This window comes from Sorex fumeus, unplaced genomic scaffold (assembly GCF_029834395.1).
Source record: "Sorex fumeus unplaced genomic scaffold, SorFum_2.1 ptg000013l, whole genome shotgun sequence".
Taxonomy (NCBI): Eukaryota; Metazoa; Chordata; class Mammalia; order Eulipotyphla; family Soricidae; genus Sorex; species Sorex fumeus.
The window spans coordinates 15946021-15966658 of NW_026606070.1; the positions used below are offsets into that span (position 1 = coordinate 15946021).

Genomic DNA, 20638 nt, shown 5'->3' on the forward strand with positions numbered 1-20638 from the left:
ATTGTGGGTGATTTTAATGCCAAAATAGGACCGAGAAGATCAGCTGAAGAACTTCACATCGGGACCCATGGCCTAGAATGGAACGAACAGGGTGAGAGACTGTCTGAGTTCATCATGTCGACCAAGACCATTCATGGTAACTCACAGTTCCAGAAGGCAGAATCTAAACGATGGACATGGGAGTCTCCCAGTGGACGATTCCACAACGAAATAGACCACATCATATTCAATCGACGGTTTTGCCTGACTGATGTCGCTGTTGTCCCAAAATTTCGAACAGGATCAGACCACCGTCTCCTTCGTGCAAAATTCTACTTCACAGAGTGGGGAGAAAGGGCTGCAAAGTTCAAAAAGAGAACTCCCAGAATGACCACCAACTGGGAACTCTTTGGTACTATTGCGGCAACATGGGAAGATGCCATTTTTGACAACATTGACGGGGAATATGATCAACTGGTTCAGCACCTCCATGAATGTGTGAGGAACGCCAAGAGAGAGATAGCCACAAAAAATCGCCTATCTTCGAAAACTCTTGAGCTAATTCGCCAGTGTGGTTTGGCGCATGCCTCAGGCAACCGCAAGCTAACGTCCGAGCTCGCAAAGCAGTGCAGAGATGCGATCAAGGAAGACCTCAAAGAGAGAAGAGCAGAAGTACTGGTAGATGCGGCAGAAGCCGGGAAAAGTATTTGTAACGCCCACCTGTCCTTCGCCAACTATAAGACCAAGATGACTGCCCTCCGACGTCCTGATGGATCCATCACATCCTCCAGAACGGCAATGGAGAAGATTATCCATGACTTCTACTCAAATCTCTTCGATAGCCATGTCCACTTGCCGACATACCAAATTCCACAGGATGGATATGTCGTTCCCAACGTTCTCCCTTCCGAAATCCGACACGCCATTTCATCGGTAAAGAAACAAACAGCACCTGGCCCAGACAAGGTCAGACCTGAACACCTGAAGAACCTGCCGTCAGTACTCATCAATACACTGGCTCGGCTCTTCACTTGCTACCTATCTGAATGCAAGGTTCCGTCCCAATGGAAAACCAGCAGGACCGTACTACTGTTCAAGAAGGGAGACATCCATGACATTGGCAACTATCGCCCGATCTGCCTATTGTCTGTCATCTACAAGTTGTTCACTCGAGTCATCCTAAATAGGATTGGCAGAACACTAGATGAAGGACAACCATGCGAGCAAGCCGGGTTCCGCAAAGGATTCAGCACCATCGACCATATCCACACGATAACCAAGCTCATTGAGGTTTCTCAGGAGTTCAAGATGCCGCTCTGTTTAACGTTCATTGATTTAAAGAAGGCCTTTGATTCTGTTGAGACGGAAGTGGTCATTGAAGCCCTAGCCAATCAGGGCATTCAAGCCCAATACATCAGGATCCTCCGTGAGCTGTATTGCGGATTCACTATCAGGATCTCACCATTCTACAAAGAAGTGATCGTTGATGTCAAGAGAGGGGTGTGGCAGGGTGATACCATTTCACCGAAACTCTTCAGTGCCACCCTCGAGAACATCATGCGACGATTGGAATGGGAAGGAATGGGAGTGAAAATAGATGGTCGGCAACTACACCACCTCCGCTTTGCTGATGACATTGTTTTAATAACACCAAACATCAGCCAAGTGGCACAAATGCTGGCCGACTTTGACCGTGAGTGTGGAAAGGTAGGACTACAGCTGAATCTTACGAAGACAATGTTTATGAGAAACAGCCTTGTTCCTGACGCCCCATTCGCTCTCAACGGAACGACCATCTCCGAATACAACAGCTATGTGTACCTAGGTCAAGAGGTCAACATGACAAATGACCTGGCACCCAAGCTGCGCAGGAGGAAGAGAGTGGCTTGGAACGCCTTCAAGAACGTCAAAGAAATAGCTAAGAGGATGAAGAACCTCCGGCTCCGGGCACATCTCTTTGATTCCACTGTTCTTCCTGCATTAACATATGCCTCAGAGACCTGGGCCCTACGCAAACAAGATGAGAACGCTATTCAGGTCTCCCAAAGAAGAATAGAAAGAGCTATGCTTGGAATATCACGTTTCACTCAAATGAGAGAAAGAATCCGGAGTTCTGACATCCGTCGACGATCAAGGATCAGGGACGATGCTGTCTCATTTGCCAAGGTGTCGAAAATCAGATGGGCTGGTCACGTAATGAGATTTAAAGATGACCGTTGGACTAGAGCTGTTACTGACTGGATTCCATGGGATGTCAAAAGACCGCGTGGCCGCCCACCTACCAGATGGTCGGACTTCTTCGTCAAGATCATGAACGATCGGTTTGAGGCCCTTCATGTTCCCGGAGCGAACAGATGCCATTGGGCTACACTAGCACGCGACAGGGACAAATGGAGACGTTACTGGCGCCCGCTCGAGCAAATCGACGACTAACGGGAAGTTAAGTGATTAAGTGATTAATGCAATAATCCTATCATGTCTGAAAACTAAACATCAAAAATGGTGTTCATAAATTACTACAAAAGTACTCAAGACAGGGCGACCAGAGAGACAGGGGAGTGGGTAAGACACTTGCCTAGCAAGCATCTGGCCTGGGTTCAATTTACAACATCCCAGAAGTAATCCCTGAGCACAGAGCCAGGTATAAGCACTCAGTATAACTGGGTGTGGCCCCCAAATAAACAAATACACTCAAAATAGAGTTTCTCACAGAAGGCATGAATAACTGAAAATCTAAATATTTCTAGAAACACAAACACCGCCAAACCTGCAAACAAGATTTTGGAAGAGCAGCAAACTTAAGAATCAAGCTTCTGTTTCTCTGTTCATTCATTCTACTAAGGTGTATTTTCTGTTTGTGGCCTGTGCGCCAGGCAGTTACATACTCTAGAATATAACTGTAAACAAAACAACCAAAAATTCCTGTTCTCATAGGATTTTCTTTAACTTCTTTGGAAATGGGAAATAGCTTGATATAAAGTATACTAGACAGTGATAAGGGAGAAGGACAGGAACTGGGAGATAAACAGCTGAGGGCGGAAAGAGAAATATCAAGTGTGAGGTCCATGACACAGGAGTATGACTAGCCAGTGATGGTCGAACAGAGCAAACCCGGGGGAGAGACATAAGAGAAAAAATTAAATGAATTATGAAAGGCTGTTCATGGGCTCATTTCAGGCAGGTACAGGGGAAGCAGTCGTATAAGGATGCTTTTGAAATAATTAAGGAAAGAAATTATGGTAATGTGGGCCAGGGTTATGGCAATACTAAATGTGAGTAGAGAAGACAGTCTGATTATCTGACTATGCACAAGATAAAGTTTGCAAACGGACTGTGTCAGGATATACACAAAGATGGAAGTCAATGTGTTTTTTTGTTGTTGTTGTGTTTTTTTTTTTTAGCTTTTTGGGTCACACCCAGTAATGTACAGGGGTTACTCCAGGCTCTGCACTCAGGAATTCCTCCTGTAGGTGCTTGGGGGACCATACAGGATGCTGGGAATTGAACCCGGGTCGGCTCCATGCAAGGCAAATGCCTTACCCGCTGTGCTATCCCTCCACCCCAGGGAGTCAACGATTTTAATGTTTCTAACATGAGTGTCTTATGGGAATGGTGCACCTTTTGGTGAGAGCTTTACAAGAACACATCTGAGGTGAATTAATTTGGGTACATGATATGCTGAGATGTCTATTAAACACTCACTTATTTGTTTTGTATATAGGAAGGAAACCTAGAGAACTAGGTGCAAATGGCATCAAATATTCAGAATTCACTTAAAACTTCAAACATGAGCCCCCTTCTGAGTCTTATTAGTTTATTCTGGGCAACGTGGGCCTAGCCATTACCTGTTGGTTAGTCATGTGGAGATGAATTCTAACAGACTTCCAACTTTGGTGAAGAAATATTTCTAAGAAAGTACCATGCTTAGAACTGCTTCTAGGGCAGACAGCCTCAGTCTACCACCCTGAATAGTACTAAATCCTTAGTTTGTTCCAGGCACTGAGAGAAACTAGGAACACAACAGTGCAATAAGGGGGCAAAACTTAAATAATGATATCATATGTAATAACTAACAATAATAACTGTGGCAGGCTCGAGTGATAGCACAGAGGTAGGGAATTTGCCTTGCGCGCAGTCAGTCCGGCCGAGCTGGGTTCTATTCCTCCGACCCTCTCAGAGAGCCTGGCAAGCTACCAAGAGTATCTCACCTGCACGGCAAAACCTGGCAAGCTCCCCGTGACATATTCAATATGCCAAACACAGTAACAACGAAGTCTCACAATGGAGACATTACTGGGCCCACTCGAGAAAATTGATGAACAACGGGAGGACAGTGACAGTGACAATAACTGTGGCAAATCCTATAAAGGAAGAGTCTCAGAGTGTAGACAATTTGTGGATGTGTATCTTCCTAAAAACCTTCCCCCAATACACTGCATAATCTCACTGTCTCCTCTCCAGAAATACAGTGTCTTAGGAACTGATATCACCAAAATGACACATATGACCCCAAGAAATAAAGTATTTAAGGATGAAAAAATAATCAAGACCATTTTAATACTTAGAATATAAAATAAAAATATTATGCCCATCTTATTCAACATTGATTTACATACACAATGAACTGTGACCTTCTGGTACCAAAGGTCATCTGTTATAAAGTATGGAATACCTTTGACTTTAAAACAGAAAAACAATAGCAACAGTAAAACTATACCTAAATCTTACTCCAAGATTAGTACTCCCACAAATTTCAGGGAAATAAGAATCGAAGTAACTCTCAAATCACAGCTTATTATGCAAAATAGATTTGAAATTTCAAGCTACCAAATATACATGTTAGAGAAGATACTACCAGAAATGAGCCATATTTGGCAGAATTAAAAACTCAAGTTTAAAAAAGACCTGTATATAATCAGCCCTCATTTAAACACCTAGGTATAGCCAGCTGTATAGCAAGTACAGACCAATATCTCCCTAACAACTGAAGTAGTAGCATTACAATTCTCACTGTTATTTTTAAAATTTATTTTTACATAAAGAAAAGAAAGACTAAAAAATGGAGAGACTAGTAAAAGTCTCTTTGCTTTGAAAGGTTTCCTCCAGAGGATATTTTATGTACAAAAAGTATGCTTTACTGAGAACTTCTAATACACAGGTTATTGGCCATGAGAAAGGGAAATGAGATCCAGTTACTGTATCACGGAGAGAGACCATTTTTTAATGAGAAAAGAATGAAGAGCCTCAGAGGAAGCATTGAGAGGTAGGAGTGAAATGAACTACAAAGAACTTCTTAAATAGGAGAAAATATTAATTAGTTATCAAACAAGAGTTAAGACAAAAACACCCATCATAGATGTCAGAATATTACTAAGAGAAAAATTACCCAGAAAATTTAAAAAATTAAAGTTTAGGAATATTTCCCTAATGCTGAGCATAGTCTAAGTTATAGAAAATATGAAACTTTTCATGGTTCCCATTACACTTTTTTCCTGATAAATTTTTTAAGCAGATGTTTCCACAAGACTGAATGACCCAAAAATTCTTATAGAAAAAAAGCTTCTCCATCATTATCCAATGAAATAATTGATAAAGTTGCTCTACAATTAAAAATCCTATGTGGCTAAGACAATCAGGAATATCTAGTAAATGAAAATAACAATAAATTTATAAACTTGTAAAGAACAATTATTAATAACTAAATTAAAACTAAAACTACACCAAAATCCAATGAACTTAGTGAAGATTTTATTACAAATGGTATACTGTATGAAGCTTTTAAGATTATCCTCCCCAAACTAAAAGTTCTTTCTTTAACTCTTACAGGAGTCTTCACCCAATAAAGGAAAGACAACTGGGCTAGTGTTTTTCTATAGCTCACCAGCTATTACTTATCTTTCATTATAAAAAATAATTTATTTCTGACATGAAAATTATATAGTTAATTTAGAACATTTTATATATTAATTTATTTTCCATTTATAGTCACAGGGCCTATCTTTGCTTAATTTTTAAACCCACCTTTGGATAATGGTTTGGTTTACCTAATTCCTGAGATTAGAAAATACTTTACTGAACTCACTTAAAACTTTTCAATAAGATACAGTTATCTATGGTATGTTCTTTTGTTTCCTCTGTATTCATAGTAACTAAAAAAGTGCCCAGCATACACTGTGCATCCAAGCAGGAAAAGATAATTAATTACAGACCATAAAATGCCCATTTTAACACTATTTTGTTTGTAAAAGTGTACTTCATCAATCTCCATGTAATAATAACATTGATACAAATAATATATATCAAAGTCTTTTTATAACAAAACCATCACATACCATAGATGATTTATTGTGGAACATATCACTGAATCTATGTAAAGTCTCTTATTGTGAGATTAATGAAATTAGTTGTGTAAGATTTAACAAAACATTTCACCATATATCTACCCATACATATGTATTTAATATACATGATATCATAGACATGTATTTCATATCATATTTACATATTTTGAATATTCATATAACATATACTAAGCATTATTATCCATTTCTTATTGATGAAATTAAAATTCTGAACTGAGTGTTATACAGTTAATAGACCACAAAGTTGAAAATTGAACTCAGATCACTAGACTCCAAATTCAGGTGAGACTTATACTTTGTGTTCAGCCAAGTGTTTTTTCAATTACAGGTTTTTACTTGGAATTGCAACTGTGTGAGTAACAAGTCATTGTCTCTGTGATCTTCCTCCTAGCAGGGAATGGGCAATAAATCAGATAAAGATAACTTTGGCATGTGGACATGTATTTCTAACCTATTATCCTTGGGTGCTTGTGTTTATCTCTTTAACATATTCTACCATTAAATAGCAAATGAGTGGAGATTTGCTTCTAATTGCCTAGAAGAGTTAAACTGCAACAACACAGATGAATGAAACAATGCTCCAGTGCTGAAATACTGTCCCGCATCCATCCATAGAAAAGAGAAGAAATAGAATCTTTTTATTCCTTAACCCAGGCAACAGTTATTCAAAGTGCTGAAGTTCGAGAAAGGCACACACAGACCCACTTCTTGGACCCACCCTGGCTTCCCCGGGTCAGGGCTGCATGAGCCAACCGCGCCTCACCTCGCCGTCTCCTTCCATTCCATCTCTTGCCCATCCACAGCCAGAAGTTCATCCAATTCAGTGAAGAGCTGGGGGGGTGCTGGACTGTCATCTTCTTCTCCCAGAATGAAGCGAATGCGTTCGGCGGCAGGAGAGACTGTGGAAGGGAAAATACTGTCGTTAAAGACCGGTTGGATGACACTGAGGAAAGTGTGGCTCCGGGTCCTTCCTTTGTCCACAAAACTATTGGGCTGCTCTTCCACATTTTCACTCGACATCTTTCTTGCTGAGCCTCCCTCTTCCCAGCCTAAAAGCAAAAGGAAATCAAAGCCCTTCTCTTTTTGCTTTGGCTCTAAATTGTATCTCAGCTCTCCACCAAAAGGACTGTGCTCCAGTTCTGTGTAGTGTGTGACAAAGGACTTTTAGTACTCCAATAAGCTGAGGTCCAGCCACATGACTCTCCCTTCTTTCCCACTTAGGACCCATCCAAAAGTATTAGTGAGAAACTTGCTTTAGCCAATCACATTCTCTATAGCAGTGGGAGGGGGCAACAGAGAACCCCAATCCTGACTTTCCCCCAGGCCCCCACCTTCCACCACCCACCTTCCCCCTGTCCAATGCCTAAAGCCCATGGTCTCACAAGTTCTTTACTGCCCATAACTGGCTAACTGCAAAGTTGATGAAGGAATATTTAACAAGACTGGGCTTCTTCTTTACATAATGGCAGTACCCAAAAATGTTTAGCCATGCTCCAATGCACTTGAAAAACAAGCCCAAGTAAAATATTGTACACCTGAAGGGGGGAAAAAAATTTCCAACATACTGAAGCACATAATTGAATGCCCTACTAGCTCCTTTTGACCCCATCTCCTGAAAATCATGTAATGAAAAATTAACTAGAGTTTCTGCCAGGTTGTGAGCACCTTTGCCTTTTTTGTAAAACTTAAAATGCAAAGCATTTGGAAACAAATGATCACATTAGAATACTAGGGTCCACATATTCTTTAAAACACCTGCTAAAGTCAAGAATATTACAGACATGTGAATGCACTCCAAATATACAGATATATGTGTGCAATAAGTGTATCAAAATATAGGTATTAGGCCTAATAAAACAAAATCTTTTCATATGAAAACTACTATGCTTCAGGAAAGAATGATATTCCAGAGATAAGCCCATGAAAATTATTCAGATTAACAATGAAAATAACGTTGCCATTTTCATGTTTCACTATGAAAATGGCAACAGTTAAGAATGGCAATTCTTACAGTTGGTTGAGAGTAGAAGGGGTAACTCTTATGTGTGGCCAACCCTGATTTGATCCACATATGGTTCCCTAAGGACAGAGCTAGAGGAAGCCCCTGAACACAGCCCCAGGTGTCCCAAAAGCAAAATAAACAAGCAAATAAAAAAATGAAGATCAGCAAAGCCATTACTGGCAAGCCTTTAAGGAAAAGTACGCACACCTCACACCTTGTGGCTGAAAGTAGCCTAAATGGGTACATCTCCCTAAAGGAAATTTGTAAAGATGTGGAAACCTTTGTAGAGTAGATGTACACAGGTATAGGGACTGGAGACATTGCATGCGGTTCATGTGGGCTCAATCCCAGGAACTTCATATGGTCCCAGAGCTCTGCCAGAAATGATGATCCCTGAGCACAGAGCCAGGAGTAGTCCCTGAGCACAGTCAGATATGGCAATCTCCAATCAAAAAAAGTAGAGTACATATATACTGTGTGTAAATGAGATATTCTATCATTAGAAAGGTCACTGTCACTGTCCTCCCATTGTTCATCAATTTGCTCGAGCGGGCCCAGTTACATCTCCACTGTGAGATTTGTTGTTACTGTGTTTGGCATATCGAATATACCATGGGGAACTTGCCAGGCTTTGCCGTGTGGGTGAGATACTCTCGGTAGCTTGCTGGGCTCTCTGAGAAAGGCAGAGGAATTGAACCCAGGTCACCCCGGTCAGCTGCATGCAAGGCAAACACCCTACCTGCTATGCTAGCGCTCCAGTCCATTAGAAAGGTATTCATTCTAAATACAAAATAGTTATCTTAAAGTTTTAGTTACAAAGGCAACCAAAGAAGCACTGTGAATAATTGACAAAAAGAAAAAGCCTACATGTCCAAAAGGAGGACTGGTTAAATAAACTATACTGTAACTATTCAACAATATACCACTGGGAGGTGGAGGGGTGGCAGTAACTAAGGCCAAGGCCCCAAGCACCACTGGGAGTGAGTCCAAAACCCATTATATAAATAATGCAGCCATTAATCATGAGGTCACGATTATTATTCTTTATATGTGTATACTATATGTTAAATGCAAAAATCCTACAAAATCAAATAGATAAAGTGATTTCTTCTTATTACAGAAAAATGCATCACATATTCATAAAATAAGGTCTGAAATTTTAGGAGTCCTCTTTTGGCCTGGTTCCAGCACGTGTGAATTTCAGTTACCACCATCTGAATAAATAAGACTCGCTCCCTGTACCTAGAACTTAGTTCGGGTTTTAGCTAGTAGGTTGTATTTGAGAATAACTGTATAAAAGAACAAACTTCCCAACTAGCCCTCCATCCATAAATTACTATTTCAACAACCAACATATGTGTGCCACAGTCAGTGTACAACTAGTGCTCCTTTAAAGTCTGTCCATGGTTGATCACTGCATTGTCATCTAGCTCACGTGCAGGCAGCAAAGTGCATAACCATGGTACCTTCTCAACTCCCATTTATATGACAGGAACAATCAAAATAGGGAATCATTTAGGAAAGAGGAAAATATGCAAACAAAAAGCGATAATGCTGGAAAGCAAAACCTCTGTCAAATGTAAGTGGAGTTACAGAAGACACTGTTGATTGCAGGAGTATTGACAGTGCCACCATCCACCATTTCTGACTTTACCTGTGTACTTGGAGAAGCTTAGTGAGGCACTGATAAATGTAAATTTAAAAAGTGGTTGCAGAAAAATGTTAGAGAGAGACTGAGAAAGTGGTACTGGCAAAAAAAAAAATTGCATTAAGAGATAGTTCTTCATTTGCTTATAAACGAATAGACATGAAGAGTATCATGCTGAGTGAAATGAGTCAGAAGGGATGGACATAGAATGATTCCACTCATTTGTGGGATATAAAAAAAAAGTATGAGACTAATATCCAAGACCAGGTAAAACTGGGGCCAGAAGGATTGGTCAATGATTGGAAGCTGCTACAAGTTTGTGGGGGACAAAGGGCATTTAGGATAAAGAAGGGGGCAGTATGACAATAATAGTTAGAAATGATCACTCTGGACAAGAACTGAGTGTTGAAAGTAGGTAAAGGGATATGCATGATAACCTTCCAGTGTCTGAAAATTGCAAACCAAAATGCCCAAAAGGAAAGAGAGTGGGGGGGAGAAAGAGAGAGAGAGAGAGAGAGAGAGAGAGAGAGAGAGAGAGAGAGCACTCCCATAGAAGCACAGATCTCTCATTTATTCATATCATTATATCATTTTGTGGTTGCCACAAAAAAATTAAAATTCGGGTAATAAAAAATTCTCTATTTGTTCACTGTTGCTTCCTTTGTACCTGCAGGTTTTATCTCCCACTAGATCACCAAGCTCCTGGAAGTCAGTGTGCTTTAGTGCCTTCCTCAAAAGTCAACCCAACATTGAGCACTTCGTCCCTCTGAATATTAGTGAACTCAATGTGACTGAATAAAACTTGGCCAGTTTTTAGTATGCTATAACCTTTACAAAGGGCACCTTACATTCAGAACTCTAAAATGAAGAATATCTACGTCTTGAAAATTGTCCTTATTCTACCCATTTTCTTAATCCACCTTGATATTAGTCACACAGTGACCACAGTACAGCACCAATCCCATTTGTTCAATAAGCTGCAAATGAAAGAATGAACACTTCAGGTAAGCCGTTTTTCTCTGTTAGATGCAATTTCCTTCTACCCAGAGGGAACACAGCATTTAATCTAAATGTCTATTTAGACATTTAATAGCCATCGTTCTGTTTGTAATTCATTGCTGTACTTTGTCCTCACACCTTTACAATTTGGTTTATCCCTTACCAAAATTATTCTTGGTCCCTGCTCTGTGTACAGTGAAGTTGCACAAGAAAGAATGGATGAAAGAATAAATAAGAGAATCAATGGAAGAATGGAATATATATATATACACATACATATATGCGCACACACACACACACACACACACACACACACAGCCTTAGTTCCTCACAAGAAATCTTTCTTCTTTCTTCTGCTTCTTTCCTCTGCCCCTTTTTAATGCAACTAGAAAATGTCATACTGTGGGATCAGAAAAATAACAGGGAGTGTGGCATTTGCCTTGCATATGGCCAAATTGGGTTTGATCCCCAGTGCCCCATATGTTTCTCAGAGCACTGTGAGGAGTGACGCCTGACAGAGCCAGAAGTAAGCCCTTAACACAGCCAGGTATGCCCCTCCAAAAAAGACATGTCATAAGAAAATGGAAATGCTCATATTTATAATAATCAAAGAATAGTTCCATACTCTTATTTGGCAGCTTAACAAATAATTACAAGTGTTTAGTATTTGCAATACATTGTAGTACTTTTTGAAATGAGAATAGTAAAGTAAAAGTAAAGGCCCTCCCGTTGATCATCGATTTACTCGAGCGGGCCCAGTAATGTCTCCATTGGAGACTTTGTTGTTACTGTGTTTGGCATATCGAATACTCTTGGTAGCTTGCCGGGCTCTCCGAGAGGGGCGGAGGAATCGAACTCGGGTCGGCCATGTTGGCTGCGTGCAAGACAGACACCCTACCCGCTGTGCTATCGCTCCAGCCCGAAATGAGAATATTTTTTAATTTTTTTTGGAGGGGTGTGACACCAGGAACTTCTCAAGGGTTACTCCTGGTGCTGTATTCAGAAGTTACTCTTAATAGTGCTCAGAAGATCATATGGGATGTCAGGTACCAAATCAGGTTGACCACATGCCAGGCAAGCACCCTACATGCTGTACTATCTCTCCAGCCCCAAGGGAATATTTTTTTAAAAAATAAAGCCCCTGTAAAAAGTAGGTAAAGGGATATTCTTGATAACCTTCCAGTATCAATATTGCAAATCACAATGCCCAATAGGAGAGAGAAAAAGAAAGACAGGGAGAGAGAGAGAGAGAGAGAGAGAGAGAGAGAGAGAGAGAGAGAGAGAGAGAAGAAAAGTGCCTGTCATAGGGCTGGAGCGATAGTCCAGTGGGTAGGGCATTTGCCTCTCATGAGGCCGACTCAGGTTTGATTCCCAGCATCCCATATGGTCCCCCGAGAACTGCCAGGAGTAATTCCTGAGTGTAGAACCAGGAGACCCCAGAGCATTGCCAGTGTGACACCCCTCCGCATAGAGGCAGGCAGGGGGTGGGGGTTAGAGGTAATAGGAGGGAATCTGGGGACACTGGTGCTACAAAATGTACACTGTTGGAGAGATGGGTGTTGGAATACTGTATGACTGAAACCCAATCATGATCAGCTTTGTAAGGATTTATCTCACAGTGATCCAATAAAAAATAATAAGTATAAAAAATAATTAAATTAAGAACTATAATAAAGACCCTGCCCACAAAATACTGTGCATGGAAAAATACATTAAAACATCAATAAATATGAAATAATTAATATCCTTACTGATTACACTGTACAAGCATTGTTCTATTCAGCATTTACTACTTCATTCGTTTTACACATCCTATGAAATATGTACTATTGTTCTCATCTTTTATGGTAACACATAGAAAAACTGAGTACTAAGCAGCTAATGAACTTCCCCAAGATCCACAAGTTACATAACCTAAAACCTATCTGAGTTATTTCTAAGTTATTTCTTAGCCATAACACTCTAACAGATAGTGACCCCATTTTTTTAAGTAATAAGGTCAGGAGCTGGAGAACAGAACAGCAAAGGGGGTATTTGCCTTGCACACTGTCAACTCAGATACCATCCCTGGTGTCTCCTAAGGTCCCCCAAACACTGGCAGGAATAACCACTGAGCATCACCAGGTACTCTGGCCCACTGTCCACTGTCCACTGTCCTCCCGTTGTTCATCGATTTGCTCGAGCGGGCCCAGTAACGTCTCTGTTTTGAGACTTGTTGTTACTGTGTTTGGTATACTGAATATGTCACGGGTAGCTTGCCAGGCTTTGCCGTGCAGGCGAAATACTCTTGTTAGCTTGCTGGGCTCTCCGAGAGGGACAGAGGAATCGAACCCGGCTAGGCCGTGCTGGCTGTGCACAAGGCCAACACCCTACCGCTGTGCTATCACTCCAGCCCATGGCCCACACACTAAAATAAAATAATATTGCCATATGAGCAGAATACACAGCAAATATACTCATTTTCAAAAGAAGCAGAAATCATAATGGCATCTGAAATAGTCCAAAGTTAATTAATTGAACACTTGTTCAATACCCTTCATAAGGCAGATTGTGAATGTGCCTTTTTATTTTTGGTCTCAGAAGCATCCCACTGTGGTCACCCAGCAGGCTACCCAAAAAATAATTTTTAATAGAAATAATGATCATAATGAGAAATTCACACTGAGTTGATATGTTTAAATGCAAATTTCTTTCTGAGGGTTAAATGAGGATTTCTGGATGTTTGTATTTTTCTCCTTGACAAAGTTCAATATCTGGTAAATTCTTAGCCTCAAACCAAAGCATAAAGAAATAACTATTTAATTGTTCAATATGCTACTATAAACTGGTTTATATGGTTACTATTTTAATTACTCTAACTATTCTAAGATAAAAATCTGTATGTCATTACCAGGGCTGGAGTGATAGAAAAGAGGGAAAGGTGCTTGTCTTGCAGGTAGCCCACCCCTGTTCATTCCCCGGCATCTGATATGGTCCCTGAGAGTTGCCAGGAGTGACTCCTGACTACAGAGCCAGGAGGAACACCTGAGCACTGCTGGGTGTGACCCCTGCCCTGACAAAAAAAATTCACAATTTATTTTTTATTAGTAGATCACTATAGTGCTGTAAAAAGATACTTAAATACATACATAAGATTCTTGCACTTGATCGGTGTAAGTTGTGGGCTATAGTATGAAGAGAAGTGAAACTGTACTTCCAAGACATATAGTTTTATAAAATAATGTTATCGATTTAAAACAAATAGCCTGGAAAGCTACCTGTGATGTATCGGATATGTCAAACACAGTAACAAGAAGTTCCACAATGGAGACGTTACTAGGCCCACTTGAGCAAATCGATGAACAACGGGAGGACAGTGGACAGTAAAATATATCTAAATTCATTTTCATATTCTTAACCATAAACACAAGAAATTGCTGAATGTGTAAAGTTTTATACACATGTAAATCCTTAAAACACACACACACACACACACACACACACACACACAGAGTAGTAGCTGTTAGTCTTGCCCATTCAGCAGCCTTAACCACTTTTTTGTAGTAAGAGCACTGCTTTTTTCCTCTGAAGAACAATGTTTACTCTTGAAGTCTACTGAAGCTGAATTCACCTCCTGTGACTCACATCTCAACAATAAAAATATCAAATCTCTTGGCCACAGCAACTAATTTTGACTGAAACACATGACCTAACTAAGGTCCATCAGAGCAAAACCCCATGGATCCTATATTGGAAATTGGAGGACAGGAAGTTCGGAATTTTTACTTTATTCCAAGGTCTACAGCCATAATAAATGTTTAGAGTATGGATGAGCATCTGTAATTCTAAGGAAAAAGTCAAGAGCCTGCCTAAGAAGAAGGTAGACGTAACAGATCTCAGAAACAAGTCAGCGAGGTTTCTGATGCCATCATTTTAGCACGTCGGGCCAGTACACACGCAGCCAATAATTTTTCAATCATATGCAACAATTCCTTTCAACCTAAATCTATTTTAGATATTTTTGTCACTTTCAACCAAGAGTCCTGATACACACTTTCATGCTTTCATTGTAGTTGCTTAGAATGGAGCTAAATGTCAGATATTACCACCAATTATCTTCCATAAAGAACCTATTTTATAAAACCTAAATTTTCTTGGAATGATCTACATGGATCATCCAGGCTTATTCTATGCCCTCATCTAGCTATATCTTAACCAATCAAAAAAAAAAAAAACACCTATTGATAAATTTCTGGTCGTCTCTAAACAGTTAAGTTAGATGGTTACTTTTTCTGTTTCAGAGAAATTTAAACAACCAGGTAACATTCATAACGATGGTTGTCACGGTCACTGTCACTGTCCTCCTGTTGTTCATTGATTTGCTCGAGTGGGCCCAGTAATGTTAAAAATATTTAAGTATCCATGTATTTATTAGTTCTCACACATAAAAGTCTCTCCTTTCACAGCACTATCCTTTATAGACCCCGAAGTTGATTCAGCTATAAAGAGTCCATAGTACCAAGAACTGGGTTTCAGAATATTATCAGTCTTACACAGGAGCAGAGTAAACTCAATTTCAGCAAGCAAGAGATAATCAAAACTGGAGATTACTGAGGCATTTGGAGGAAATACCTGTGTCTTAGCCTTTCATGTTTAAAATACTGGAAAAAGTGCCTACAGTTTACAAAAATGTTTTGTAATCTTTTATCACGTCATACCTATAAGACACTCGGAGTTCTTCAAAACATAATGAAGAGCTCTAATTAGCTTATAATATCTCTCTCTGTCCTCTTTTCTGCCAGTATGACAGGTTAGAAAAACGAAAACTAAGTTATCTGTTGGTTCTGAGCATCTGTGTTTTAAATACTGCTAGGCCTTTCACAGAAATCAGGCCAGTAGTCAGATAAACTCTGACTTTGGAATTTCAAGGTATTCTATCTTGGATCAAAACCACTGACCCAAGGTCTTTGTAATAATTTTCATTTTCATTTTATCATCCTGTTATTCGTCGATTGCCTTGAGCAGGCCCCAGTAACGTCTCTTTCATCCTAGCCCTGAGATTATATTCAAGGCTCTTTAGGAGAATGAGACCCATCATTGTTACTGGCATTTGGCATATTTGGTATGCCACGGGGAGTTTGCCAGACTCTACCCTGTGATGTAATAATTATTCCAATTATATTAATATTGGATTGGAGCGATAGCACATTTGGTAGGGTATTTGCCTTGCACACTGCTCTCTCAGGTTTGATTCCTCCGTCCCTCTCAAAGAGCCCGGCAAGCTACTGAGCGTATCCCGCCCACATGGCAGAGCCTGGCAAGCTCCCTGAGGCGTATCTGATATGCTAAAACAGTAACAAGTCTCACAATGGAGACGTTACTGGTGCCCGCTCAAGCAAACTGATGAACAACGCGGGAGGACAGTGCTACAGTGCTACATCATAGAGACATTAAATTCAAATTGCTCATTTGGAGGGTTTAGCCATCTTGTTGCCGACTGGAACAAGGATAAGCTGTTATGGATAAAATATTGTATCCTAAAACTTCATATAGTCAAATTCTCCTATGTAATCCCCAGAGTAATCCTAGAGATCCCCCAGCACCAGGGGGCCTGAGCACTGCACCCTCATCTCTCACAGTGAACCCACAAACAACCCTAAGAATCGCCAGGGGAGCTCCCCTGGATCCTCAGCATTTCTTGGTAGACCCACAGCCCACCCACAAAAAAAAAAAATACCAGGCAGAATCTCCTCTTCCTCTTCACTGTGTAAAGACACAGAAAAAAATTTCCCCCAGGAAGTGCTCTTTATCAAGGCCCCAAATCACATGGACTTCCAGTCTTCAGGACCAAGTGAAATCAATTGCTTAGGCACTCCTTCTATGGCGTTTTGTTTTGACAACCTCAACACACTAATATACAAAAATAAATTAATTAATGGTAAAACTGAACACTTTTGTATTTTTTCTAGAGCTTATTTTTCTTTTCGTTTTTTCCTACTTCATTTAACCCAGGTTTGGATAGCATTCATAGAGTCTTTTCGATGGGTGGAGAAGGGTGGACTTAGAGAAATAGTAATTTCATTGGCTCCCAGAGCGACCCCTCCCCCCTCCCCGAATGTCACAATAATGCTGAAATCCCATTTAAATGGGGAGGGTGGAGTAGGGGGAACAGTAGGAACAATGGTGGAGGAAAGTGGGCACTCTGGTGGAGGGTGAGGGTTAGAATATTTAATGAATAAGGGTCCCTTTCTCACCACCCTTATTCATTAAATATTCTAACAAAAGCAACCGGTGCTGGCGCAGATGTGGCAAGAAAGGGACCCTCCTTTACTGCTGGTGGGAATGCCGACTGGTTCAGCCCTTTTGGAAAACAGTCTGGACGATTCTCAGAAAATTAGAAATCGAGCTCCCATTTGACCCAGCGATACCACTCCTGGGAATATATCCCAGAGAGGCAAAAAAGTATAGTCGAAGTGACATTTGCACTTGTTTGTTCATTGTAGCACTCTTTACAATAGCCAGAATCTGGAAAAAACCTTGAGTGCCCGAGAACAGATGACTGGTTAAAGAAACTTTGGTACATTTACACAATGGAGTACTATGTAGCTGTTAGAAAAGAAGAAGTCATGAAATTTACATACAAGTGGTACTACATGGAAAGTACCATGCTAAGCGAAATGAGTCAGAAAAAGCGGGATAGACACAGAAAGATTGCATTCATCTGGGGAACATAAAGTAACAAAATAAGAGACTAACACCCAAGAGTGGCTGAGATTAGTACCAGGAATTTTGCTCCATGACTTGGAGGCCAGCCACACGTGCTAGGGGAAAAGGGAGCTCAGATAGAGAAGGGAGCACCAAATAAAGGGTGTTGGGAAGATCCTCCAAGGATGGGAGAACATGCTGAAAGTAGACTACAAACCAAACATGATTGCCACTCAATGCCTCTTTTGCAAACTACAGCACCCAAAAGGAGAGAGAGAGAACAAAAGGGAATGCCCTGTCACAGAGGCAGGGTGGGATGGGGGCGATGGGGGGTGGGAGGGATACTGGGACCCGTGGTGGTGGAAAATGGGCACTGGTGGAGGGATGGGTACATTGTATAACTGAAACCCAAGCACAAAAATTTGTAAATCTATAACTGTACCTCATGGTGTTTCACTAATTTAAAAAAAAGAATATTTAATGAATAAAAACAAGACATTAACAATATTGAAATCACAGTGTCTAAAATGAAACAAAACCCAAAAATCTACCCTTCAAGTATTTTCTAGGTGTCCAAAGGACATTTCACACAGACTCATCCTTTTGGCTCAAATCCCTTTGTGCCTTCTATTTGCAAAACCATCTGGAAAGAGTATGATAATGTAGACACGACCAACCAGCATTGGGCATGCCAAAGTCTGCACCGGGCCAAGGACATTGGCCTCCAAAGCTCCCAAAGAGGCAACATCCAAGATGCCAAAGCAACACATGCAGGGGGAAGTGGGCGAAATAAAAAATCTGGGCAGAATGTCATGAGACATATGATAATAAGGTTTGATGGGGCAGCACAGAATTCCAAATATTGCTTTGCTACTACTTGAATCCTAAATTATGCCTTTGATACCTACCACCTGTTAAGAATTTTCCAGAAGAAAAGAAGACTCAAGAAAGTTACTATGATCATATCCGTTCACTTACACGTAACCACCAGTGTATTTATCTTGTTAAAACTGAAAAGTATTTAATGCCTTACTGAATGAGCACGAACTTACTTTCAGTTCTTGTTCTTCTCTCTAGTCTTTTGCTCAAATAAATTACTTTCTTCAAAGATGCAGCTATACTCAGATCCTTTCTTCAGCTGCTTCATTCACTCCAATTATAACTGCACCTCCTGCACTTATAACCAAAGGCTTAATGACCTACACAGTATTCATACCAAAAAAATTCATCCCCCCAAAAATACAGATAAATAGATATCTCTTGAGTTTTCTTATTTTATATACATATGTACATGTACATAAGATATACATACCCACCAAATGTCACCAATATCACCCCTAATACATGGTAAAATTAGCAATGATTTCTATTTTCCTCACTGTGCATCATAACTTCCAATTTTTCTAATTAACATTTCTACCAAATTGAGGGGACTCAGTTGCTAAACTTAAATAATTATGTTAAATTAGCACAAGGTACTACCATACAGTACTTGCAACAGCAGAATCTATAATTATTTTTTGGAAAAAATGTTCAAAACAAACAATACCTTACGGCACTTGTCGTATAGTTACACAGTGGGGTTCAAATACCCCATTCTGAATGTGCGACATGGCAAAATCACCGAGCAGTTGCGCATTTCTAAAAACAATCAAGCTTTGTGCAAGTGGCATGGGGAGCTCAAATGCTTTCTGGAAATAGGAACCAAATAGGAGCTCACTAGTCATAAGAATATGAGTCCCATGTAATACAGCTGCCCCTCATGGTTTGTTTGTTGTTTTTTGCAGTGTGAAACAAGAAGTTAACAGAGAGTAGTGCCAAGGTAAAGGCAAGGGTCTGAGGACATGGAATTCGGGGACCACAGCAGACACATCCTCTCCCACTAGGAGGGGAGGCTGCCCGCCTTCCTGATCTCTGGGAACTGTTCTTCCTACAAGTTACAGCCTCGGGTAGTCAGGCTAGAGCAGCTTTGACAAGTGGGGTCCTGCCCAACAAGCTTTTCCTAAAAGACCTTAATGTTCTGAGTGCATGTTATAGGTCCCCTTTTCATTTCCCTTTAATTTCCCACTCCTACTTCACTTCCCTTTGCTCTGCCAGAGCTGTCCATGATAAGGTTTAGATGATGAATCACACTCTGTTTGAGAGTGAACACATCAGCATTTTCTCGAGTTCAACTCAGAACAATTATCAGCACAATTTATACCCTGAGGTTTCTAAAGTCAGACTCAATTCTCATCAACATTAGGAAATCTTCAGGATTCCCAAAATAAACTCTACAGCCTTTCTCAAGTGCAACTATTTTCAATGCAAAGTAGCTATATTTATTGCTCCAATATTAGTGTCACAACCATCGTGCTAATGCTGCCATTAAATGCCTCCACATACAAAAGAAGACAGTCTCCTTTCTGCAGACTCTCTTTCAAAATGCATAAGAATACAAAGGCAGCAAGCCATAAAAATCTTTATGAGTTCTGACTACATCCCCCACACTGCCAAAAAAAAATTCTACCCATCTTTCCTGGATTGCAATATTGAGAAATGTGACTCAAAATATAATACAGTGAGAAAAAAGGAAAGTAGTGAATAGAGACATCAAGGAAACAAAAAATAGATTAATGGTTATTTCTATATTTTTAAAAGGCCACATTCCCCACAGATATATTTAAAATTTTTTGATAGAACCCTTAGTGCAATACATAAATGTGAACAAGATACTATCATAGATTTTTCTTCTTTTCTGCCCTTTTAAAGTCTGCTCTGAATTGAGGGTCCAAAATTAGTAGCAATGACACCCAATCTCTCTAAAGCTTCAATGTATTCTCAACAAAGAAAGCAGAGCTTCATTTGCCTTGTTTTTTTCTATCCAAAAGACTCAACACTAGGAAAGTCAACAGTAACATTGACCTTGGCCAGAAAAGAGCTCGAATTCAGACTAGACTCTAAAGGACCTCTTGACTTCAGCTA

General features: G+C 40.2%; 1 protein-coding gene across 2 annotated transcripts in view; it reads right to left on the minus strand.

The window, feature by feature from the left end:
- SLC4A4 (solute carrier family 4 member 4) overlaps positions 1 to 20638 on the minus strand; it is a 346379-nt gene that overhangs the window by 230102 nt on the left and 95639 nt on the right. For both annotated transcript variants that reach the window (XM_056111484.1, XM_056111485.1), the window contains exon 3: positions 7105 to 7240. In XM_056111484.1, the coding sequence (XP_055967459.1) occupies positions 7105 to 7240 (136 nt within the window). The remainder of the gene's footprint in view (positions 1 to 7104; positions 7241 to 20638) is intronic.